This window comes from Scomber scombrus, chromosome 12 (assembly GCF_963691925.1).
Source record: "Scomber scombrus chromosome 12, fScoSco1.1, whole genome shotgun sequence".
NCBI classification, from domain to species: domain Eukaryota; kingdom Metazoa; phylum Chordata; class Actinopteri; order Scombriformes; family Scombridae; genus Scomber; species Scomber scombrus.
In genome coordinates, this window is record NC_084981.1 from 23,649,338 (window position 1) to 23,675,633 (window position 26,296).

Sequence of the window (26,296 nt, forward strand, 5' to 3'; positions counted from 1 at the left end):
TCCCCTTCTTTCTTTCTTTCTTTCTTTCTGTCTGTCTCTGTGTGTGTGTGTGTGTGTGTGTGTGTGTGTGTGTGTGTGTGTGTCTGTCTTTGTGTGTGTGTGTGTGGTATGTGAGAGTCTTTTTTTATGTATGTATGTCTCTCAAAATGAAGTGAACATGTAACGTCTTCGGGGCACAAAACGGAGCACAACACTGACATAAGCATTGTGTAAGTGTGAGTACGTCAGTGTGTGTACATTTGTGTGTGTGTGTGTGTGTGTGTGTATCGTGGGGTGCCGACCATATGACTACTCTGAGGAAGAGTGTTGGGCAGGGCTGGGCTCTTTTCATGCACGGCTGGGTGTTTGGGCTTTTTTGACAGATGGAGGATAGCCAGATGTGTGCATTTTGTTTCTGTGCTCAATTGTCTTATTTTTTGTGCTTTTATTGTGATTATTTATAAACCTCAGCACCAGCTCCACTGACCCCAAAAAACAGCCAGACTCCATCACGATAGGAGGAAGCTTAGAGCTACAAAGGCCATATTTTAGTTATGTTTTATTATTTATTATGTCAACTCCTCAGAAGTTGGCAGTCGATCCTGTTTTCTTTTTACAGTGTGTTTAGTATTTTGGAGGATTCCTGTGATGGTATTTGGCATTCGGTTTGTCTGTCAATCACGGAGAGAAAGATATGTGAACGACGAGAGGAAATCAAATGGAAATAATTTTGGCACAGAACAACTTGTGTCTGTCACAGTCCTTTATCCTGGCAGTGACTTCAAGGAAGACATCAAATCAAAAAATTAATTAAATAATTAAATAATCTGACAAAGCACATCACGTCAAGGTCAGATCTTATGCACAGTTTAAAGATCAGATGCTACTGATACTGCTATAACTGTCGGTCAAGCCAAACATTTTAATAACTTAGTACTATAAGTTTTCAGCTTTGAAATTTGCATTAAAATGTTTTATTTACGAGAGCATGTCTTTACAGAAACGATATCCCAGTAACTCTTGATCATTCACACACCTGGAACACCCACCTAGATGGAGCCTTTATTGGGTCTAACCAGCTATCTAGCTTTCTAGCTAAAGAGTGAAATCCAAAACTTGTTTCTAAACAGCAGCAAACCTTTTTCTCAGCATCATTTATACTTACTTTGGATAATTATTTAGCCCCTTTCCCATCTAGCTATCGTGACATGGTTGGTCTAGTTTTAGTAGCTTTAAAACTGAGCTCGCTACAGCTTCTGAAAGACAGTAATGTGTTCATCACATTATTTTTTAACCTGCTAAATATTTCAAATTAATCCTTACATACTGTTCAGGGTCGAAATTTGACCCATTTTCACTTCCAAGAGCTGTAAAAATACTTTAAAATACTGAATGATTTCTTGTTCAGAAGTTTGGTACAGAGACTAATTATATGAGGAAATACTGTGACGGCTCAGAATATGAACAGTATGTGAGAGTTAAGTAAAACATTAAAGTGTTAATTTGGACGGCACTAATTTATTGGTATGTAGGTCTTCAAAATCCAACTACTAGTAATCCATCACTGCCATTTCCTCTGCCAATTATTCAACCAGATATGATGAGTGTAACAGGAAAACTGGCTGGCACCAAAATGATTAGTCAATAAGTCAATCAACAGAAAATAAATGTCAATTGTGATAAATGAGTAGTTGTCAAGTAAAATAACAAATATTTGCCTGGGGACAGCGCTTTTGAATCCTCTCACTCCACCAAGTCGAGCTGATTGATTCAAGTTGACAATTCTGTCTAATATCAGGCAAAACAAATATATGTCCTTCTCAGATTTTGAGGATTTGCATGTTTTTCTTCTTCCGATACCAATGTCAGAGTAGCTTATGATGTTTGACTGTTGATTAGACAAAGAAACAATTTTTAAGATAGTAGTTTTTGGTCATTTTAGATTTGATTAGTAAGAATCATAGTTAGCTGCCGTCGTAGAATTAGTTAACATCTTTAGATTATTTTAGTATAAAGAAATATAAATCTCACAGCCTCGACTAAAGGCCAAAAAATGTCATTGACCCTGCAGTGATGAAGTATGATAGACAAGTGCCAGGTAAAGGAAATAACAGCTGATAGTAGACGACAGAAAGGATTTTTATTTCTACTTCTAGACAGGAGCGCAGTGCACCAGTGGGAGAGGGGAGATATGACACCGGCGTCCATCTCTGAGGTCACGGCAAAGAGAACGAGCCTCTTGGTCCGAGTGCCATCGACGTGCAAACACTCTGTGCCATGTCAACCTGTCAGAGAGAGAGAGAGACAGAGGGAGGCACTGCCCGCTGAGAGGTGTCCGAGGTGTCATGGCCTCGTCTGGGAGGTGACAGACAGCGCGTGTGTGAGTGTGTGACGGGAAAATAAGACCGCTGAGAAGTGTAGGGGACCTTCATCGTGACCTTTCGTTTTACCGGGGTCCATCTCGCTATGTGCATCTGACAACAACTTTAAAAGACCTCGTCTCCCTGAGCCCTTGACAGGTGTGTGGTTGTATGTGTGTGTGTTTGTATGTGTGGTGGAGTACACTGGTAGTGAAAAAGCTTGAACTGAGCTGTATGGTGCTGTGTGCATGCACAGGACATTTTTGTTTTAAAATGTAAATTATCTACATGTGCAGACAGATAATCCACCAAAAAGGCAAATTTATGGTTGAATTTTGGTTAAAAGCACTCTGAGTTATGAGGTAATATAATAAAAAAAGCTGTTAATATTACTTGGCTGACAGCAACGTGTTTTGAAGTAAGTCTTCGTCATGGTGTTGCCTCGTTCACAGTCATCATGGTGCTTGACTCCAAAGGGCATCTTTGTCCTCGGAGTAAAAGTGTTTGTTTTATTCACTGAGCAAAGACACACTGTACATTTACACATGATAAGAAGGAGGGCTGTCACTTTTGTCAAAAATCAAGTTTGAACGAATACCAAATTTCACGCAATTCATTTGAATGTATTAGAATATCTGCGATACCAGATCCAGAAACCACTAAATTAGTGCCTCAGACGAATTAACATTATTTTACACACTCAGTCGGGGTGTGTTGAGGAGGCGTAAGATAATGACCTTATCTTTAACCGTGACCTTACCATCCACGGCGTAGAACCCAAAATATTTCCAGACATTGCTTTTCAGATGACTTGGGGTCATAATTATCTGCTCTGCGGCTGCTCTGCGACATATCATTCGCTTAATTTACAGATGGGTGGCATACTATAGCCTACAAAAGTTCTAGAGTGCCCACTGCTGGATGAGATGGCAAACAACAAAATAAAAACAAATTGTATAATGTGCTACGGGTTAATTATAGTTAAAAAATGTTCGAATATCGAAAAAAAACCTAACCCTAACCCTAATAAGAAGTAATACCTGATAGTTAAACCACAAATTTGTATCAATTTATTTATATTTATCAATGTTATATCATGGTGGTCACCACTATTGCAAAGACCCAGGCTCAAATCTCCAGCTATAGTGCTTCCACTGAACACAGTTAGTGTCTACTACTGGGACCCCGGTGAGGGATCATGTCTCAGGATTGGCTACTGGTTAAACCATTACTTTAATCATTGATTTAAATGTTCATTTTGGCCAATTTGTACTTTTGTTGATACAAATTCAAAAATGACTGACAAGAAATGGTACCAGAAGCTACTTGGATAGGAGACAGTGAAAACTGTCACAGGTACACACAGGTCACAGGTGCTCTACTTTTTACTAAGAGAGTGTGTTTTTCTTCTTGGACTATATTTCCTTAAAGGAAAACTGATAAAAGATCTGAAGGAGTAGATAAGAGTATAAAATATAGATGGATACCTTTTAGGCTTTAAATCAGTCATATCAACATATATGATGTACTGTATACAAATCAGCATGTGTGAGCATTTGGACAAGTATTTGTGTTTGTATGATCATGTTTATCCATCTATTTTATGCATGTATCTGTGCGCTGTGCATCTGTGTGTGAGTGTGTGTGAGTCGACATGTGCGTTTTAATGTTTATACTAGTGTTCGTGGTCAGGAGGTGAGGGGCAAACAACGGGGTACCAAACGGCTTTAAAAAGAAGAAAATCCAACAACATAAACAAAACCACGGACATTGTGACACGCGTCACCTTCGCTCTGACGGGGGACAGACACCGGAGAGCCACACAGTCCCCGAGAATCTCTTTGAAGTCAGCCAGCAATTGTGCTGCTGGTTTGAAGGTATTGCCTTTCCTGCCCTTGGGCGTTGCTGTAGGGCAGATGCACTCGGCTTTTAGTGAAACACTTGCCAGGATTAGGCCTATTAGTAGAACAGTGGGGAAAGACAACCGTCTGAATGCCGAAATGTAGTCTTCATTTAATGGGTGGGATTGTGAAGGCATCAGGCCAGAGGTCTCTCTTTCTCTTGCTGTCTACTCCAACATTTTTTTTGGCCTAATCAAGACCTGATTGCAAATTCTCCACCAAATATCTCTTTTTCTCTGTCTTTTTCTCAGTGTGTCTCAGTCATTACTGCTGCTGTGTTTGTGTTTCTGCTCCAGGCGTTGGGTAAATACCTCTGCTGGAGTAGCCCCCCCCCGTCCCCATTTCCCACCTTCCTCCCTCCATTACCTCCTCTAATGACGTTTACACATCTGCTTAGAAGAGCCTCCACTCATCTCTCCGTCTCCCTGCGCCTGTCTTTCTCTCACTCATTTTGTTGCATACACGAACATGCGGACACAGAGACTTGTGAGATAATGCTTGAAATTCTCGATTTCTTGGCTACTGACTTTTATCCCTCATATAAGTGAATTAGTACAATTCAGGAGCACCTAATGTTTTTTCACTATAGATGCACAAAAAAGGCACTTAAAGGTATACTATGCAGAGTTTTCCTCAAAAAAAGAACAACGTATAGGCTCATACAAAAGTAATTCCTCTAAATTATCACTTATGACCCAAGTTTGTGGCAGTGTATTTATCTACAGAGACTCTGCCCTCTGCCTGTATTTTCTTATTATTTTACTGTATTCATGACACTTCTGGGTGTCACCCTTTGGGCAGTGGGTGTGTAGCCCCCAACCAGTAACAGTGTGCAGGGTGCAAGGTCGGGACAAGTAGTGTAGCAACTAGGCCACAGCGGATCTGATGAACCTCCGCATTCACACAAAATCTAGCAATGTTGCACCTTCCTGCAGGGTCGTGCGGAGGTGTGGATGTGTTTATTTGCTCTCTCTTTCTGTTTAGTTGAGCCGGGTTGGAGGGGCTGTGTGTTTACAACTACCAACCGACAAATCCTGCGTAGTACACCTTTTTAATTAGCAGATTCTGAGAAAAAGAACAAAGATGTGGACACCCCCACAAAATGAAAGGGTGTTTCTCTTTAGTACATGTTCTCTTAGGTTTCAAACTTAGATGTCTGCCACTTTTAAGAACATAATTGTGGCAAATAATGCAAAGGTCATAATATTTATTTACTCATTTCTATTGCTGGAAATATACACACATCAACACACAGATGACAGAATTAGTCAATTAATTGAGTATTTGATCAACAAATTAATCAGCAACCTTTTTGATAATTGATAAATCTTTTTAGTCAAACTTTCTTTGATTATTAGCTTCTCAGATGTGAAGACTTGCTGCTTTTCTTTGCCATAAATGATAGTAAACTGAGTATATTTTGGACTGTTGGTTAACCCTCCTGTTGTCCTCAGGTCAATTTTGACCCAGGAGAACAACAGGCATTAACTCAAAAATGAGGTACAATTTCTTTAAATGAGGCTCATTGACGATAATTTCCAAATTCTATGTGTAAAACCGGTGGTCATAAGTTGGAATGAAGTTGGCTAAAAAGGTCTTACACAGAATTGGGGGATTATTTATACCTTATGTTTTATAAGCAGTCAGTTTTGACGGGACACAACATGAGAGTTAAATAGAACAAATTATTTGAAGATGCCACCTTAGTGTCTAAGAAGTTATGATGTGTGTGTTTAAAGTTTTCTGACATTTTATAAATAAAACAATTAATTGATTGATTAATTTAAAAAAAAAAAAGACAATAATGAAAATATTTGTTAGTTGCAGCCCCACATATTGGTTTAATCTGTAAAAGTAGATCTCACAATAGTCATGATCCTCACTCCCATTGTTTCCTTGTCAGATCACATGTATGTATGAGTATTTCAGACATTAAGATTTTTAAGTGTTTTTATTTTGCTTTTTTTTGTTGTTGTTGTTGTGACTTTCATCATGAAGGACAAAACTCATTCTAGCTCTTTTTCTCTGGACACTTGAACTTTTCAACCCTACCTCTGCATGCCCTCCTAACCTGGAACGGGACTTCAACTGATCTACTTGTTTCTTTTGCACACATACACATTTCCATGCAAAAGTGCACACACAGGCACTCTGAGACACAGACGAACACACATACTCACATCACTCCACATTGAGACTTGCCCAGCGGTCATGTCACTCCGGCTTCATTTTACTGCTGATTGACACGTCCTGTAAAACACACAGACGCGCACACACTCACACACACACACACACACACACACACACACACACACACACACACACACACACACATATGCACATGCATACAGAGTGACTGTACCTGTCGCCTCTCTTGAATAGTATTACCTTTACCTCATTTTGTTCAGCCTGTCCATCACCTCTATTCTTCCTCTGCTAACAGCTTGAATGGGCTCCTTGGGGACTCTCTTGTGTGTGTGTGTGTGTGTGTGTGTGTGTGTGTGTGTGTGTGTGTGTGTGTGTGTGTGTGTGTGTGTGTGTGTGTGTGTGTGTGTGTGTGTGTGTGTGTGTGTGTGTGTGTGTGTGTGTGTGTGTGTGTGTGTGTGTGTGTGAGAGAGAGTGTGAATGAAAGGTTTTCGGCCTGCTGCCTGGCGCCACTTTGCCCACCCTCCACTCTTCTCCACCAAACCCTCTGTCTTGTAATAGGACAGTTGAGTTCAGACGATACACTGTACTTGCCTGTAGCTGTGTGTGTGTCAGTGTATACACCGCCGCCAGGCCTCGCGGCACTTCCACTCTGAAGAACCGAGTTGTCATTTGGTCCCCTCTTTTTCTTTTCTCAGCGGGTCGAGTTCTGTGATGCCTGAGGTCCTCCACAAAACCACAGAAGTAAAGTGACTGAGAGACAGACAGACAGCGAGGGAGAAAATAAAATGTGACAAGAACATGACAGGAACTTTGAGGCCCCACTAGCGACCCCTAAAGGCTGCAGTGTTCATAACTAAGTACAGTTTACCACAGAACAATTTAGTGACAGTTTTGCTATTTTTAGAGCCTCACCAATACAAGAGCTACATATATATTTGGAACATTTATTTCCTAGGCTGTGCACACACACTTTCAGGGAAATGACACCTTTTTGTTTTGTTTTTTAAACTTACAACTAAGCCAAAGTAAACCACTAGTTAGTTTTTTCCTGAGGGTGATGTTAATAAGACATAATTGCGCCATATTTGATTGTGAAGTACCAGTGCACAAACATCACCATTTGACTGGACGGTGGGACTAAAGTAGTGGCCTGGTGTATTGCTTCTCATATTTGTTGACCCAAGTCAAATGGGTCTGGTTTTGTGCCCATTTGATGGTCCCATGGTTAGAGAAACAGTTGACTAATTAGAGCATAGTAGGCAGGATTAAGAATTCAGATATCCTCTGCCTACATAGCTAGCAGGCTGCCTTCATTCATGAGATCACGGTAATTCCATGTAGATAAATAACAACTCTGAGATCATCAAAGGTTTTTTCAATCAATTTGGAAACACGATGCCAGGCAGAATGAGTGAGGCGAAATTGTAATACAGTCTGATTATTATGCTACTAAAGTACAGTATCCAAGCAGAGATTGAATTAGACAAGCTGTCCTTTACATTTGGATATTTCATGTGTAGGGTTATGGAAACTTGAGGATTCATATTCTGAAGACCATGAATGTCAAAGTAACTATTTGTTGGCCAGCAAAGGAAATAAGTCTTTAACATACCTTTTCTTGATCAAGGGAATATTGACATGACAGTGCTATGAGATGAAAGGTCAAGAGGACACCTAACTCATAGAGAACAATTTTCTGGGATGTTTAAAGTAGTTGTCTCTGAACAAGTCTCTGAGTCTCTGAACGCGGTAAATCTTGCCACAGTCAGTGGTGCAATAAAATAAACAGCGTAAATGATAGTAGGTCTCCAGTATCAAAAATCCAATGTGTTTTCTGAATATATGCTAGATATAACTAAATAGATATAACTAGATATAAATATTTCTTTCTTTATAATTGTCTTGTTTGAGTCTCATTAAATGAAGCAGCTCATCAGGTCTGATTGTATTATCAGGATTTTTAATAAGAATCCTTTTAGTTTCTTGAGCTAACACCAACCAATTGTATGAAACATTTCTCAGCCTGCATCCTTCAATCTGTCCTCTCCTGCACTTCCTGCCTTGCATGAATGAAGCAAACATATCAGGTTTTTCAGCGTATTCGAGGTGAATCAAAATGTCTCACTGTGTGTTTGTCAGTCTCCTCTCCAGCACACACCCGCCTTATCTGCTCTCTCAGTGGTCACAGAAGATGTTTTCCCTCAGTTACATTAGACTCATTTCAGAGCTTTGATTCTTTGTTTTATCTGGTTTTTCCACTTCTAATTTCCTCATTCTTTCTTCAGAGGCATGTCCTTTTGTTTCCAGATTTTGTCCTCCTTTCATTGCCCCTGATAGGATGCTAGAAAGCCAGAGGACTTCTCCCTCAAGGGGTGTAGATAAGCGGATGTGTGAGTGAGTCAGTGTGTGCATGGTTCCATATGTATGTAAATGTGTGTGCATGTGTACATTTCCTCAGGTATCACAAGGTTAAAAGATAGGAGAGTCTGCACAATACTGTATATGTGTTTCCATGCATGCATACGTGCCAGTGCTCCGTATGAGTTAACATATCAGGAGTTTGGGAGATTGGACAGTAGTGTGGGATGTAGGACTGACTTGAGTGCCTGAGCGTGTTTACTGAATCTGTTCGTGCGGTCTGTGATTGAGACTTGGCAGGAATTCCCAGGCACCTCCAGATTGGAAAAATATGCACTCATACACTCACAATTACACAGTGTTACCTGACCTATCTCTGTGTGGATGTACCTACCTGGTCGCTCTTTGTATGTTCTTCATGTTCACCAAGTTTCCCCCTCCACAAGCCAAAACAAGACCAAGCAGTAGCCGAGAGAGAGCGTCTGCGAGAGATAAAGTTTGCAGGGGAAAAATGTCAGAACATTTTAAACACTGTACTTTGAGAGAGATGAGACAATAAAATATAAAAGTGGAGTAAAATTGCAGGAGAGAAAGAGAAAATCAGACAAACTGTCCTTTTGAGAGAGAGAGGCGACAGAGAATGAAGAGAGTAAAAATTGCCAGAAAGAGAGTGAAAGCTTGCAGGCAGGGTCAGAAAGCTTAATGCATTTCTAATAGGGGGTACCTGAGAAAAACACGAGAGACAAGAAAGAGGGGAGGGGAGGGGGGGAAGCCGAGGGACAAGTAGGCAGAGGGATGATAAGTGAAGGTACATGAGGCAAATAAAAGAGAGAAAAGGAAAAGGGGAGGAAAAAACTGACAGACAAACTTACACAAAGCCAAGTAGGTGAGGAGAGGGGTGTGTGTGTGTGTGTGTGTGTGTGTGTGTGTGTGTGTGTGTGTGTGTGTGTGTGTGTGTGTGTGTGTGTGTGTGTGTGTGTGTGTGTGTGTGTGTGTGTGTGTGTGTGTGTGTGTCTGTGTATTTTGGGGCGGAGGAACAAGGCAAAGCTGTGATGGCCTTGTGTCAGTCACCCTATGGCAGCTCTTTAACCCTGTAATTTACCACATCACTCTTCTCACAGTGATGGGACCACTGCGCCAGCTGACAGCACTGCCTCTGGCGTGTGTGTTTGTGTGTGTGCGTGTGTGTGAGAGAGACGGAGAGAGAGAGAAAGAGAGAGGGAGAGGAAAAGTTCACACCTGTGAGAAAGGATTCTTAAAATGTAAAAAAAAGTCTGTCTCTCTCGCTCTCCCTCATTGCAGTGAAGCATTGCAGATCTGGACCGAGGCCTTAACAGACACCAAGGTTATCGCCAAATGTGAGCTAATTTGTTTATGGCCTCACATCTGATGCAACATAAATACTCCTACTGTAAGTACCCCAAACGTATTTCAGAAATCTGCCATCTTAATTACCACTTAATGGTGGTGCTCGAAACCTCAGGACCCTCTTGGCACACATGATGTGATGTGTTTAAAGAAATCAAGAAAGAGAATGTGTTGGCAGATTGAGATTATGGTAACTGCATTTGAGCATGTCACCCATCCTATCCACACACAAAAAAAATCTACATCATGAGAGGTTTGACTAATGTTTTTGTCTAACGCCCATTTACCTACATATAAAACATTAGAATACCCCTCAATATAATCTGATCCAGAGGAACAACACCACTGTTAACAGCTTTGACCACAGGATTTGAAACAACACTTCTGTGATTCATCAACATTTTTTGGGATTTGAGCGTCTGGCTCAAGAACATGTCAGCTGGCTCAGATTGAGTTCATCTTGAATTAATTATCAAACCAACCAGACAACCTGCCATCCCAAAACCCATTTGTGTCAATGATCTATAAATGGCTGCAAAATTCATGCTAAAATGAAACATATACAGACCTATACATTTTATTGATTTGAGGAACGTCATCTTAATCTACATTTGGACTCTTTTTAAAGCCTCCTTTTATACTAATGCATATCAAGACTCCACAATAAATCAACCTACCATTTGTATTTTGTGTAAACCCTGTCTGTCTGGTTCCAACGAGCTATTAGGAGAGTAAAAAAAAATTGCCACATCTTACACTTTCTGTCATGTGTCGACATGTCTCTCACCCACCAACTCGATTAATATCTCTATTTTTTATTCATTCTCATCATCATCTCGTCAAATCTCTCAGAGAGTCTGTTAAGTTCCTCCATCATTTTTACGACCCCATTAAATCAAAACAGTCACTGTGCAACCAGATAAAGTCGTGTGACAGGTCTGTACATAACTTCATTGTAAAAGTAAATACTAATATTTTGATGCTGATTCAGATACAGAGTAAATATTTAAATCAAATTAACACATTTAGAGAAATCTGCAGCCAAGGCAGGGGTGTGCACTCTCTTTGTGTTTAGTCAGATTAGTCAGATGGAGTTAATATACTATATAGTAGAGAGAACAGGATGTGGAGGACCCACACGTTAGAAAAGCTCTCAGTCAGATTCGAATCAGCTGGATCTCAAGTCTGTTTGTGCCGTATATTCACCTGAATCTACTGCAGCCGGACACGTATACACTCAGAGCATGTATAGAACAAAAGCTCACTGTTTAGATTCTGTTAGCTTAAATATGTAAATGTCTATTTGATTTCTAGCTGTTGAGAGCCAGAAAGAGTGAGAGATGTGACATGACTGCAATCCACATATCTTCAGAAAGGCCTCCATTGTTTTCTGTCTTTCTCTTTCACTCTGCGAGAAGCAGTCTCAAATAAATATTTACTTTAAGTTCTGACTCTAAGTGCTCTTCCTCTCTGGCACACATACACACACATATATCAAAGTGCACTCATACAAAGACACTGTCTGTTGCTCTTGGTCCTCTTTGCGCACACATGCACACACTCGCACACAGTAACCACCCAGAGGGGACAGTGAAAGGAGCAGAGAAAGAGACACAGAGAGCAGACAAGGTCGTGGTTCATGTGGACTGTCTTTGAAAGAGGAGTCGTATGTTTTCCCTCCCCTCCTTTGATGTTAAAGCAGCCTCTTTACTAGTGTAAAGGCAGGGTACAATAACCTCGAACCCCCCCCCCGCCCCCTCCACCACCCTCACCCCTCACCCAAGCTCTCTGTACACTGGCTGTTCACTCCCACAAAGCTCTGCAGGGGCGCAGGTAACCCACAGCAACCTCAGCCAGAAATCAGAATGAGTGTGGCAGCTGTCCAGGACCTGTGCGGCATGCTGTGTGTGTGTGTGTGTGTGTGTGTGTGTGTGTGTGTGTGTGTGTGTGTGTGTGTGTGTGTGTGTGTGTGTGTGTGTGTCTGTTTGTCTGTGTGTGTGTGTACTGTATGTCCATGTCTGCAAGTGTCTGTTCATGAAAGTGTGTGAGTGCAGTCACTGTACCAGTCTTGCTACTTTAAAAAAAAAAAAAAAACATTTACAAAGTGATACTCACCTTTTTATTTTTATCTAAAGCTCTTCATATAAATAGACTCTCAATTATCATGCATGTGCTTGCATGGATATACAGATGGTGTCATTACATGTTTTAACAAGTATATAAGAAGTAAATGGTTGAGGGTGTACGTCAGATATACACACATACAGTAAAATAAAGAAAACAGTCTTTTTTTGAATATTTCAACACACAGTGGTGACAGTTTGCTCCAGAGAATGGGGCCAAAGTAACAACAGTAAAAGCACGTTCACCATATCTGAAACTTATTCCAGGTTCTGTTTAAAAAACATCAGGTGATGAACTGACAGGTCTGATTGGATTGTAGACAGTGAGCAGGTCACTGATATGCTGCTGAGCCAAACTGTTAAGTGCTTTGAAGTCTACAAGTCCAATTTTGGAGTTGTTCATAGTGCACTTTGAGCCAGTGAAATTGATTGAAGTACTTGAGTGATATGTTTGGCTTTGTGTGTGTGTGTGTGTGCGTATAGGTCATAGACTGTATGGTATAGGTGCCATGTAAAGAGAGTTGAGTGGGGAGTTGCTAGACAAACATGTTGATGTGTATGATGTGACAGCATAGAGGAATCACACCCACTGTGAATGGTCTCATCTTCAGTTACCATTTACCTTAGTACACACCAAGAACACCGCGCCCTGACCAAACTCTCTATGTCCTTTTATGATTCTCTCTCTCTCTCGCTCTCTCTCTCTCTCTCTCTCTCTCTCTCTATCTCTCTCTCTCTCTCTCTCTCTCTCTCTCTCTCTCTCTCTCTCTCTCTCTCTCTCTCTCTCTCTCTCTCTCTCTCTCTCTCTCTCTCTCCCCCCTCTCCCTCTGTCTCTCTGTTTTGCCTGCCTGGATACATATGTGGCCACAGAGCTCACAGACACACATATCGTTCTTATCCGACACACGCTCACCCATTTCCTCTCTCATTTTCTATATCTCTGTCAGCCCCCTTGTTTCTTCTATTCTGCCATAAACTCCCTGAGACCCCGACAGCTTCGCAGAACAAGGTCTCAAGAACTTTTAGGCGAGCCAGACTGGCAATAACTAAATGAAAGCTGGCTGAAATGAGGTTTTCCCTCCAAAAGGGCTGACTTCCTCTAAAAAAGCTGGTTAGGAGAGGATGAAAGAATCCTCTTATGTCAGTAAACTCGTTACGCCGTTGCTGCCATGCCATGCTAGCCCCAGCGTTTCCATGGCACCCGGTGTTATCTGTGTGTATTTTTGTTGGGACTTGTAGTTTTGGGGGTTGAGTGGCAAAATGAGATTTCTCTCCCCCCCCCACACACACACCAGGAGGAAGAGGGGAAAGATAAGAGAGAGTCCCCTCTCAGCGTTAACGAGAGAAAATAAGAGTGAGAGGCTGGAGAGCATTAGCTGCACAGATAGAGAAATGAATGGCCGACACAGCAATACTGCTACACCTTTGCTACTTTACAGAGTTTCTGCACTGGCCTGTGTTGAGCATCCTCCCTGCGCACACATAAGCTATGCTGATCTGAGTCCATCCCATGTAGTTTGTAATTCTAACCAAGTCCTTAAACTGTAATATGGTAGAGTCTATCACTCAATAACATTATAAAAGCAGAGAATGAGACAAACTAACAGATGCCTTCTTTATGTCTCATACAGTTAAAGATATGTTGGAGGTAACATTTTGATCAAATATATGGCTAATTCCTGGTGTCAACATAACTGCAGATTGCATGTAGGGACCAGTCATAAAAAAAAATCTTTGTCTTGCAAATGATAACACAAATCCCCCAAAACCAAACTGTCTCATAAAAACTCAGAACTTTACAGAACGGGCCTTGACCAGCCTTCTTTTTTTTTTAAAATTCGCCTACAGTAAGTGACAGTAATATTAGTATTAATATACCATGAATATTTTAGTATTTGCAGCTGCAGTTCCACAGCAGTGTATTAAAACGTCATGTTTGCTTATCTTTTTATCAACACACAAACATCATCATCTTTGTTGTCAGTAACATACTATATTGTGTTGATTTGTGTTATCGCAAAGAAGACATACATATGTGTTGAAAATTGTACTGCCAGTAGAGGCAAGAGTAGTAGTTGCAGTAGTACCAATTGAAGTAGTTGGTTTGACAAAGTGCTGTTGGGACAGTGCTCATACATATGAAACCAAACACATCAGCAACATACACAAACAAACCATCAAAAGTACAGGGGAAACCCATGAGAGAAGTCTAGAAGAAAGCAACAGCTCAACACTCCAGAAACACAAGTTAACTGATTGCAGAATAAAATCTTTAATAAAGAAGCAAAGATAACCACCGCATGTTGAGGACCTGTCCTATTTTCATTAGCTGATGTGTGGAATGCTGTCTGCTTTGTCTGAGCTGTCAGCTCCAAAGTGTGCGTCCGTCGCTGCACATCTGTGATGTGTGAATGACGGTACGAACATCACCGCCCGTGACTTTGGCTGAGTGTCAGCCTGAGTTCATGTACGTGTCAGTTTGTCTCTCTGTCACTTTGTCTTTAATTTGTTTTTTGGTCAAAATATGCGTGCATACCTGCAGTGCTTCCACTACTATTACTCCAGCTTACTCGTAATACAGGTACGACAGGTACAGAAAGTTGATGCTGCAAAAGAGTATTATGTTACATCACCATTGTCACAGTTTTTTTAAAGCCCTCAACCTTTATCGTTACTGGTACTACAAATACTTAATTATTACTAATATTGCCATGTTTACTACTAAAACCACTACAAATGCAACAATGACTACTAATACTACCGCTATGGGAACATTTTTATTTTTGCATAATTGCAAATCAGTGTCTACTGCACACCTGGTTCACAGTTATAGAAAAATGAAATCATGAAAAAGTTAATTGCTTCCTCTTGTACACTTGACAAAATCCAAAGCACAAAAATAGGTTTGCATACCCAAATCAGTTTGATATTTTCTTACTTTGTTTAGCTTGTGTAATTCAAGGACAGGCGAAGAATGCACAGACGTCTTTAGGTTGAGTGCAGTCTCTCTGTTCTCTATATTGGTGCATATTGGACAACATATATAGCAATACTGATATGTCTCTGATAGGCCAACTGTCTCTGAGGTCACGGAGGTACACTATCCTGTCCTGCTTGGTCATTTGCGTTATAGTTTGAGCACCCAGAATATTTTGGATTTTATCTAGGTACATGGTCAGGTAGTAACAGTCGAGCCGTCCCGTCTGTTCGTCATACAACATTGTATGTGTGTGTGTGTGAGCACGTGTGCCTACATGCTTGCTTTGTTTGACCCGTAGGCCTATTTATGTCAATCTATTATGTCGTCTCGTCAAGATACGCATCTGTGGTTGTGTTTGGTCTGCTTTGTCTCTTTCTCGTCCTTTCATTCATTTCTCTCTCTCTCTCTCTCTGTCGTCCCCTCCGCAGACTCGGGTTACACTCCTCCATCAGATGGCGTTCTGCCTGGCTGATCTGCACTTGTGGTCCACCAAGAGCTCACTCCAAGTCAAAGGTAGAACTTATCAACAAGTTCAATCTCCCTCTCGATAATTGTCCTGTTCCTCTCACTCCGTCTTGCTCCGTCTCCTGCTGTCATCGCTCACTTTGTTTTCACACCCTCTCTCCACCTTCCCGATATCTGCTCTAACAATCAGACTCCCAGTCAACACCAATTCTTCCGTCTGTTTTCACTTTCTCTTTACTCACTTCAAATTCTCATGCAATCAGTGTGTTTTATTGCATTACACAACATTCTTTTTATTATTATTACAACATTTTACTGTATGTGTACATTGTTTGAAGTGTAGTTGTTTAGCATGACCAGAAGCAAGGGAAGAAAACCAATGAGAAATGTTCTCTTTAGACCACACACACTGGAGCTCATGTTAACAAAGGGATGCCACCATATCTATTGCCTAGTAAAAATGAAACTTTTGATCAACATTTCCACAAGCATATCATCTTTAGTTCACAAATTTCATGTTTCATGCTAGAATCAAGTATAAGTCAGACTAACATGCAATAAAATGGATCGGAAATGAACTACAGAAGAATAAAACAGGAGTAAAACCTTAAGTAAACCAACAAAGATGACGTCAAAGATCACCATCCTTTGCACAACATAACCCATAACTCTGATGGACTCAGAATTTAAAAAAATGTTTATTCAGTTCAGATCTGAGTTGATTGCTGTTACATCATGTTGGCTCTCAGCTCTCAGCTTTACAGGTATGTCTAAAAAAACAAACGTACATTGTTGGCACATTGATCTATCAGCAATGTGTTTTTTAACATTATAAAACAGGTTGTGTCAGATTCAATGTATGTTAAGAATGGTAGGCACTAGACCTGCAATGATTGACATGAAATTAATCAGCATCTAATGTAATAATTGATTCATTGTTTTAAATCATCTTAAGAAAAGTGCTAAAATCCTCTGGTTGGTTTGTTTTTTGTAGGTTGCGGACATCTTGGTCAACATTTTTCACCATTTACTGGCATTTGATAGCTCAAACATCAATCTATTTAGCGGAAAAATAATCAACAGATTAATTGATAAGGAAAATAATTGAGCACGCATTTCACATTTGATGATAAATTCCTTGAAGCACATCTAATAATGATTTTTCTTTTGTTGGATGCTTCTTACAAACAGCGTTGTACGGACATGACTTTGAGAAGATATTTCAGTAAGCGCACATGGATCATTTAATTCAGCTGCATGTTGCCATGGTGCACAAAAAGATGAACGTTAGCCTGGCAACCAATCGTTCCTTTTCTGGCCGAATGGGTGTGGTCTAAGTTTGACTTTTCTGGCAGTTTTTGTGCTGCCTGCTCATCACATATCAGTCCATCTCTTGTGTCAGACGGAAATGCTCTGTTTCTCCATTTTCTTGTTTTCTCCTCCCTTCCATTCTGTTTTGTCTTTCACAGTCTGCTGAGTTTTAGACGAAGATAGTGTCTCTCCGAGGCTGACTGTGTGTGTATTTGTGTGCATATACTGTATGTGTGTGAGTCTGTCTGTGTGTGTGTATACACAAAGGTAAGACGGGGTGTGTATCCTGGGTGACACATCCTTATTTGTTTGTTGTTGTTTTTTTCTTCCTGCTGTGTGTGTCGTCTGCTATCTTGGAAAAATGTGGATGGATACGAGCGAAGAAGCCTGGTCGCTGAGGTGTGACACACCCTATCACCACCTTTCTTTCATCACATACATCCACCCTAAAAACAGGAGTATGGATTCATAACAACAGCATCTATAATGCAGTGAAACAAATGTTTTCTATGCTGTTTGTGTGTATAACTTACATGTGATTGCCATGTTTATACAGCTCCCACAAGCCTTCTACGGTTGGCCAATGAGCAGCTTCACAGATGCAATTTGTTCAGTACTTTACTTTGTTGTATTTCCTCAACAGAAATCATTGCAGGAGGGAAAAAGAGCTATTCATGCATTAAACCCACACAGATGTTAACTGAAGATTCAGATTTAACCTGCTGACCTTTTTGTCTTACCTTCCTATATGCTGCTGCTGCCTGACTGTGATGCTCTATTGTTAAATAAAGTTCATGGAAAGTTCCCACAAATATAGCTACAAAGTTATTGAACTAAAACTGGACTGAAAACTGAAGCTATGTCTAATGCAGATGCCTGTAGCCGAGCTGTGAGCAAAGACGTTGTTGAACATCCCATTATAGTTTTGGTTTGTGCTGAGAAAAATATATGCATCTCTAGCTTGTTAGATGCTCGACTGTTTTCACCAGCCTAGTTACCCTACCTCTGCTGTATCATGCTGGCCAGATATAAGCTATACTGTCTCTGAGCTTGTTTGTTGAGAACAGTTGCCAAGGGATGGGGGGATTGATGAAAGTAAAACAAAAAGTTGTACTCAAGGTTAAAACCATTAGCTATTATCAATCGGAACATTGAACCATTTCGTGTGTGTTTCGTATTGGTGCAGTATAGGGCTGGGTATTGTTTAAAATATTACGAGACCAGTACCAATCCAAGTACCCTTAAAGTGATACTGATACCAATTCAGCACTTCATTCAATACCCATTTCAGCACTTCATAACTCACATTCACCACGACTTCACGTGCACATACAGGTCGTAGCTGCTGTGGCTGTGGGCCAATCACAGGTCGCATTAAATCGAAGAACGCTTGCATTGATTGGCTGTGAGCAAGTCCACACAAATAGTCATATTTTCTCGCTCTGGGTGCAAAAAGGATCGATTTCATCGTTTGACGGGAGATGTTTCAAAACTACTTGGTATCGATTCATTTTGGTCAATACCTTAAAAGGTATCGAGTACCGATACCCAGCCCTAGTGCAGATAAAGTCTGCATGTAACTTTATTTACTTGTTTACTATGAAAATCCCCATTTGCAAACACATAATTAGTTAGGAGTGCATCAGTATGCAGGTACACTATACATGGTGTGTGTGTGTTTCAGTTTGTGTGTGTTTGTGTCTGTCTGCCAACAGCTCCCCTGTTGTATTAGTGTGACCTGGCCTCAGGAACAGCAGCAGCAGCAGCAACAGTAGTGGAGTGATAAAGAAACGATGTGTTGTGCGAATCTGAGTCTGCTTATGGTTTTGGGCCTGCAGGAATAACATTGGAAAAAAAAGCTCAGCTCAGCAAATTTGTGTGCGTATGTGTATGTGTGTATATCAATCTGTATGTGTGTTCGTGCGTTTTGCATGCTTTGTGCATGTTGAGCATGTGTGTGTGTGTGTGTGTGTGTGTTTCAGCTGAAGTGGTGTGTCTACTTTTAAATGTATATATTACATGTGTGTAAATCACAGTCTGTCCCTCAGGTGGGATAGGTTAAGGCACATTCCTGTCTTTATTAATACTCTCCTCCATTCTTGCTCGGACCCCCGCACCCTCCCCCTAGCCCACCTTCACACACCCCCACCACCCCCCTCCTCCCTCCCAGGGTCTTATCTAAACTGTGGTGCTGGCAGACGGGACAGGCCACTGGCTGATAGCGATTGTTTATCCCACGGTGCGAAATTGCTGATCTGTCTTCTGCTTTTTCCCTGACAGCTAGATGTTCATCTCTCTCTCTCTCTCTCTCTCTCTCTCTCTCTCTCTCTCTCTCTCTCTCTCTCTCTCTCTCTCTCTCTCTCTCTCTCTCTCACCCCACAGATACAGATATTGGCACCTATCAGTACTACGATAAAGGAGAGCCAGGTAAATAGTGTTTATATTGGATGTCTGTTTGTGTTTAAGATAAGTTGCATTTGTCTTGTTTTTGGGAATGTATGTGATTTCCTTATATATGAAGAAGGGCTTTTTGCTGCCTCCTGTGCTCACATAAGCTGCAACCATACACACACACACACACACACACACACATGCACACTTACACACACACACACACACACACACACATTTAAAGATTATTAGTCCTACGTATTATTGGTATTTCAGAGTCTTACACCCTTTAACCACACATACTTACTTGTCCACACAGAGGCTATTAGTATGTAGGATTTACACCCTAAAACCTTATATACACATGCACATACCACACACACACACACACACATACTCATGCACACAGGTTATTAGGCCTCCAAGGTTCTATCTCTTACACTCCCTGTGTTGCTGTTGACCCGGGGTCCTGCCACACAGCGATAGGAAAACTAAACTGTTGACTTTCTGTGTAGATCACATAGCAAGAGGCCCCATGTAGTCCAGCCTCATATTGCTTCAGGCCAGGAGTCTTCCCTTACCATCAGGAAGTGCTCAAATCGCTCCCCCACGGTCCTAGCAGTGTAGCGACGGGCTGTCTCATCCTTTCCTTTTTCTTTTTTCAGTGTGTATTAATATGGCTACACTGTCGCCATAACAACATCACTCACATCACTAACCTGAGCTGTATGGAAATGATGCAATTTACGGGCATTTTGTTTAGTTTTTTACTGTGATTGGTCCAAGGAGGGTGGTTACATAGTTTGTATAACACCCTTAAAAAAAAAAGAAAAAAAAAGATAATGAATCTCAAATTATTCGAACATTTTGCACACAAAAAGTATAAATATTATATACTACTAGTGTGTCCTGTCAGTATATGTAGAGTGCAATGTATGTACCATAGACAGGTATGATGTGACTTTCACATCCAAGGTGAAGCAACCTTTTATAACAAGTAAGAAATGTATGCTGACAGGATATTGCATCTTGACATTTATAAATGTGCCTTTTAGAAAATGTCTTGACTACATCCATCACAGGGAACAGGTGTGCTGTTGTCTTGCATTTAGTTTTAAAAGTAAATAGTTATATATGTCTATAAAATCATTTTCCCATTTCACTTTTATTTAAACCTGCACTAATTGATGTTTTTTGGGGCCACTCTGGGGCAACGCAACAAGCCGTGAACACAGTTATCACCTATTCAAAGTAATATAACAAACAGTTGCTTATGTACACATTCAGCTGATGAGAAGCTGCACTGGCATTTATTTGGAGTTGTGTTTCTGGCCATCTGGCAAACATAAATATAATATTTTATTAATATATACTCTTCTTTACATCTCTATTTTGGTCTCCACCAACTCCTGAGGGAAATGACTATGTTCACTTGCTAGTCGCTGTCTTTACCTGTCTGCTGTTTGGTGCTTGGCAGAAAGTGGTTAGCTGGTTCATCAGAGCTTGAACCAAAACAGTAAAGGTAGAGGACAAAAAACCAAAACAAGGAGCTGAAAGACACTGAAACAGTCTGTAGAGCTGAGCTGAGGGGGGCAGTAGAGTTTGGATATAATTCTTTGAGAGTTTGTCACTATGACACCTTTTACATCACACATAATCCTTTGAGCCATTGTTAATATAAATTATTGATTAGAGCAGCGTTGAGTTGTCATTTTCCATCTCGTTGCATTCTTTCTCCTCTTACAGACATCTCTCTCTTCATTTCCATTTCCCTCCATCAATTCTGTGTATTTTTCAGCATCTCTTTCTCTTATCTGCACATTTTTCTCTTTGTTATGGTGCCTGTCTCGTATTCTTATGTCTCTCTTTCATTGATTTCCTGCTCTTTGTCTTTTTCTTTTCTCTCACCACGTATGTTTTGTTCTTGCTCATTTGTGTACAGTATGTCTCCCCTTCTCTCTCCCTCTCTCTCTCCCTCTCTCTCTCCCTCTCTCTCTCTCCCTTTCTCCCTCTCTCCCTCTCTCTCTCTCTCTCTCTCTCTCTCTCTCTCTCTCTCTCTCTCTCTCTCTCTCTCTCTCTTTCTCTCTCATCATGGGGCTCTCTCCCTTCTCTCTCATCTGAGAAGCTGCCTTCTCTTTCATTCCAATCTTCAGTGGAGAGACGATGCTCTCGCTCCAAATCCTTTCATTTGGAGGATTACTAAAGTGTGGCTTGATATCAGAGTGGAGGGGAGGAGAGGAGGAGGAGGGGAGAGACGGAGCAGGGGGAGCAGAATCACCATCCAAAAGTATCACAACATTTTCACACAGGATTGTAATGATAGCTCAGGTCATGATTCCATTGCATATACAGTAGATTATGTTAGATTAAACTGTGTTTGATATTTTGCATGGGCACTGTGGCATTCAGCTTGAACAAATGAAGAATAAAGTGTGTGTCGTGTTCAGCTGCACTGTTAAAAATTACATTTCTTAACAATATCTTACCTTTTTATATTGGCTCCTTCCAAGCGAAGATCCCTGTGGCCCATATTGCTTTTAAACTAAAGGCGGTGTTTTCTACTGTTTTCATACATATGTGTGTAACTTTCATATTTAGGAAACACTCACATGAGCATAACATATCAAAATATATACAACATCCTATATATCACTATGACTGGTTGGCTGCAGTTGAAACAGTCTTGTTCTACAGTAGTTAATTGGTATCAAGTTAATTTAAATCCTTTGAACATCTGTTTGTTGTATGTCTTTGCTCAGTGAAAAGCTAAATGTTAGTTCCACATCTCACCACTAGAGGGAGACCCAGGCTCATTGGAGCGGCTCTGGGGGTCCCCAGCAGCCAAAACCCCCCCAGCCCTCCCCACCCAGCCCCGGAGCAGGTGCCCATGTCTGGGCCTGTCTGGCCCCTCACCCCCTTATCTGATTAATACTACTAATCCTGGAGGTGTTCCTGCCTGCCAGAGGGGCCGGCCACCAGACTGGCCACTTTCTTGCTTACAGTGACCGGGCCATGAGGCATGGTTGTAGGTTTTACTTTGCCAAAACGGCCACTTGGAGTTATGGCGATGTTTGAGCTCCAGCTTTATGTTCTGTTACTCTGGTTTTTTTGTATGAATCATATAAACATGTCCTGTACACCTTGCTATTTTCATGTATGAATTGCAAATCAAAGCCTTCATTTGGCCTCTTTTTCTTTTCCCCCAGTCAATCCCCTGAAGCATCACTACTACAATGAGAAACTCCAGTTCTGTGAGGGTAAGTTTCCAACAGATAGAACTCATTGTGAGAGATGATTTTGTTCCTCATATCCAAACGTGTGTGTCTGTGTGTTTGGGGCCCTAATCATTTTACCAGTGGATGACCATCTTCCAGAAATCGTTGTCCTCGTCAATCAACTGTCCCACATCCTCTGTTCTCTCTCTCTCCCTCCCTCTCTCTGCTTCTCACTCAGTAGTGGAATACAAACACCCTTATCAGGAGACGAACACTCATCCTCCTGCCCTCCTCTCCCTCCTCTCTCCCCTGACACCCCACCACCCCCCCCCCCCACACACACACACACACACACACAAACACACACACACACACACACACACACACACACACCCTCCCCACCCTCATTTGCATGCATCTGTTTACCTCCTCTTCCCACTCATTCTTAATAGAGAACCCCACTCCTTAATGGTTCCTTTCAGTAAAGATGAAAAGGGAGACTGTAAAATAAACACATAGGGTGAGTGATTGCACCATATTGAAAACAGCAGTCCTTCTTTCCCCCTTTTTCCTTCACCGAAGTTCACGTATATGCGTAGGCAAGAGCAGATGCACAAATTCAATTAGCTGTTTTTTTCTTCTTCGTTTTTTTCATATCCTTCTTCTCTCCCTCTGTTTAACCACTAGAGATGGAGGGGGAAATTAAAATGAAGGGGCCTCGGCGTGGCACGTGTTGAGATATGTGCTGCTAACTGTGAGGTTGCATTTGGGAGATAACTAAAGAGTGCCAAAAGTCCTCACGATTAAGTATTTCCTTTTCCTTAAGGACCAGTTTGTGTGTGTGTTTTTATGAAGGGACATTTTGCCTTCAGTAGGATATTTTGACTCTTTTTACTGGCTACTTCAATCTTAAAGCAGCAGCTGCTTTGGGGATATGGTAGTCAGTAGTATAAAACGACACTAATGTGGTTTTATAGAGCCGTTATAGTTTTACATTGGGGTTTAAATGTAAATGTAAACAAGTGATTAAGCTAATGGCACCAGAAGCACTTAAATTAACTCATAGGGCGATATGAATCCTGAATGTCCACATTGAGAGGATATATCACGGCTTTGTTGATAATGAGCTGTTTTATCTTCTCATTTTCTAATAGTTAAAAGATTGCAGGTATTTAGTATTGAGCTGATACTAGTGCTTCAACTTATTAATGTTTAATAATCGATTAACTTGTTAATTGTTTTTCTAATTGAGCAATTCATTGTTTAGTTAATAAATTGGCAAGCTTAAATATGCTCATCAGAATTGTCCAAATCTCACGGTGACATCTTCAAATTGCTAATTTGTCCGATAAACGGAATAAAACTGAAAACGAATCAATTTATAGTGATAGGAAATAGAAAAAAGCAGCAAATCTTTAAATTTGAGAAGCTGGAATCAGCAAATATTTGGGAATTCTTCTCGATAAATGACAAAATAAATGATTAATCGACATACAGTAGTTGTTTAATAATTTTCTGTCATTCAGCTAAATGTTTCAGCTCTAATTGGGAGATGACGTTAGCTTATGTGCTCAAGCAAAACTTCATGAGTGCTTTAAAAAAGTTTCTAGGTAAATTGCGTATTGCATTTTAGGATACCTGCCCTATGTACCTGCGCCTCTTTATTCCACCGGACTGTCCTGTCATCACCCTTTATTCCCCATGTCACCTGTGTTCATTTTTAGATCTTAACCAAGATATAAAGTTCAACCCTTTCACCGTTTTCCGGTATTTGTTGCCACATTCTTCTGAAATTCCCACGAATGCCTTTTTTTTAAATGATTTCTCCAGTTTCTGTTTTTAAAAAGTTCAAGTCACATGATCTCCCAATACTTCTCGTGTTTTTTTTCCTCCGTAGCTCGAGGCTATTCGTGGACCCCCAGGAACCGCCGACCGGAGAAGCTACGCGATTCGCTGAAGGAGTTGGAGGTACCCGCCTCCTCTGTTCAATCCCCCATCACCTCCCACCCCATCTTCTTCCTCCCTCTGGGGATTTTCAGAGTTTTCCCTTTCCGAAACGGCCGATTGATTAACAAATAGGGGCATTCTCTTTCTTTTCTCCCTCTCCCTTCACTCTCCCTGTCGTTCTCGTTTGTTCTCTGCTCTCCCTCTCCTCTCTCATCACCTCTCTTTCGGCCGAGCTCTGTCATCGAGGGGGATATTTGAGGGGATCAGGGGGCTGCAGGCTGCCCCCTCATCCCTTCCCTTCCTCCCTCCTTCTCTTCCTCCTCCTTCCCTTCCTCTCCCCTCATTCATCCCCCTCTTCCTCCGCCTTTTCCTCCCCCTCCTCGCCTCTGTACTTGTGGCAGTACAGACCTAGCTTTGTTTGCTGGAACCTGTCTGTGGCTGTTACACACACGCGCGCGCGCACACACACATACACGCACTCCCCACCCATCCACCTCCCTCCTCTCACCCGTAACCATTGTCTGAAACTAGAAACACCCCAGCTCACCTCCACATCCCACCCTCCTCCTCCTCCTCCTCCTCCTCCTCCTCCTCTGTCCCTCTCTCCACCCACCCAATCACCCCAGCTGGGTTTGGAATGTGGCAGGAATGACTGACCTTACACACACACACACACACACACACACACACACACACACACACACACACACACACACACACACACACACACACACACACACACACAGAGTCCTTACCTGCATCCTTTTTCAACTCCCTCCCACCCTTTTGCAAGCAGTAACTGCTGCAGTGGCCACCTGTGGTGCCAAGTGTCCGGTACTTTGCCCCACCAAGACAATGAATGCAAGTAGGAGCAGAACTGGCATTATAAAAACACAAAAGTTCACAGTTTTACCTCTGTAGAGGCAAAGAGACACCACATCCTCTCTTTTATTCTTCATGAGTGTCAGAATAAAACTTTTAAACACCTGTTCAAACCCTTTGTTGTGTTGCTGGGAACATCTGTATTGCATCAGATCTGTTCTTTGAGTCGCATTGACTGCTTGGACACCTCCGTTTGCTCTGTTTCTCTCACCGTCTCCCCTTTTTCTTTCTCTTTGTTCGTCTATCATGCTCATTCAGGAACTGTTGCAGACCAACACCTGCGTTCACACCAGATGGAGGAACAAGCATTGCTGCCAGGTACACACCCTCCTCAGCCTACCACCTACTGTACACACACACACATGCACACACAAAAACACACACTTCTTTCAGCTTCAAATAGTGGCAGAAGCTGAGTGTACCTCCCCTGATTCTCCTAGACCAGGGGCCTCATTTATAACTCACAAAAAAGGGCTTGAGAGATACACATATCAGGTTACATTATAAAAACAAACTTGACAGGAAAATATGAGCACTAATATTTTTTGATATCTTCTAATACTGTAGTGTGCATATATGACCAAATACGATTTTTAGTTTTCATATAGTTTGCAGAGCACAGGTGCACAGAGCACACTGGAGACACTGCTGCGGCTGCTACACACACTCAGCCTTCTCCAGTCACTTTACCGGCACATCTTCACCACCTGCACTGATATATGGATTATGTAAATTAGAGAAACACCTGTGTGCTGGATTCTGGAGTAAATATAAATGAACACAGTGTTTATCATATTTTAGATATTGGTCTCATCAGTCATGCATGTGTCTGTGTACACTAGATGCTTAACAAATACCAAGTGGTGAG

General features: G+C 41.4%; 1 protein-coding gene across 3 annotated transcripts in view; it reads left to right on the forward strand.

Annotated features, from left to right (window-relative positions):
- Window positions 1–2,180: 2,180 nt before the first annotated feature.
- wdpcp (WD repeat containing planar cell polarity effector) overlaps window positions 2,181–26,296 on the forward strand; it is a 73,790-nt gene continuing 49,674 nt past the window's right edge. The window contains exons 1-7 of one of the 3 annotated variants that reach the window (XM_062429884.1): window positions 2,434–2,498; window positions 10,049–10,104; window positions 15,646–15,730; window positions 19,376–19,420; window positions 22,591–22,641; window positions 24,497–24,567; window positions 25,687–25,746. In XM_062429884.1, coding sequence (XP_062285868.1) covers window positions 15,670–15,730; window positions 19,376–19,420; window positions 22,591–22,641; window positions 24,497–24,567; window positions 25,687–25,746 — 288 coding nt within the window. In that variant the 5' untranslated portion in view covers window positions 2,434–2,498; window positions 10,049–10,104; window positions 15,646–15,669. Of the gene's footprint in view, window positions 2,499–4,090; window positions 4,217–10,048; window positions 10,105–15,645; window positions 15,731–19,375; window positions 19,421–22,590; window positions 22,642–24,496; window positions 24,568–25,686; window positions 25,747–26,296 lie in introns of those variants that run through there. The other 2 variants (XM_062429883.1, XM_062429885.1) reach the window with 2 other exon arrangements.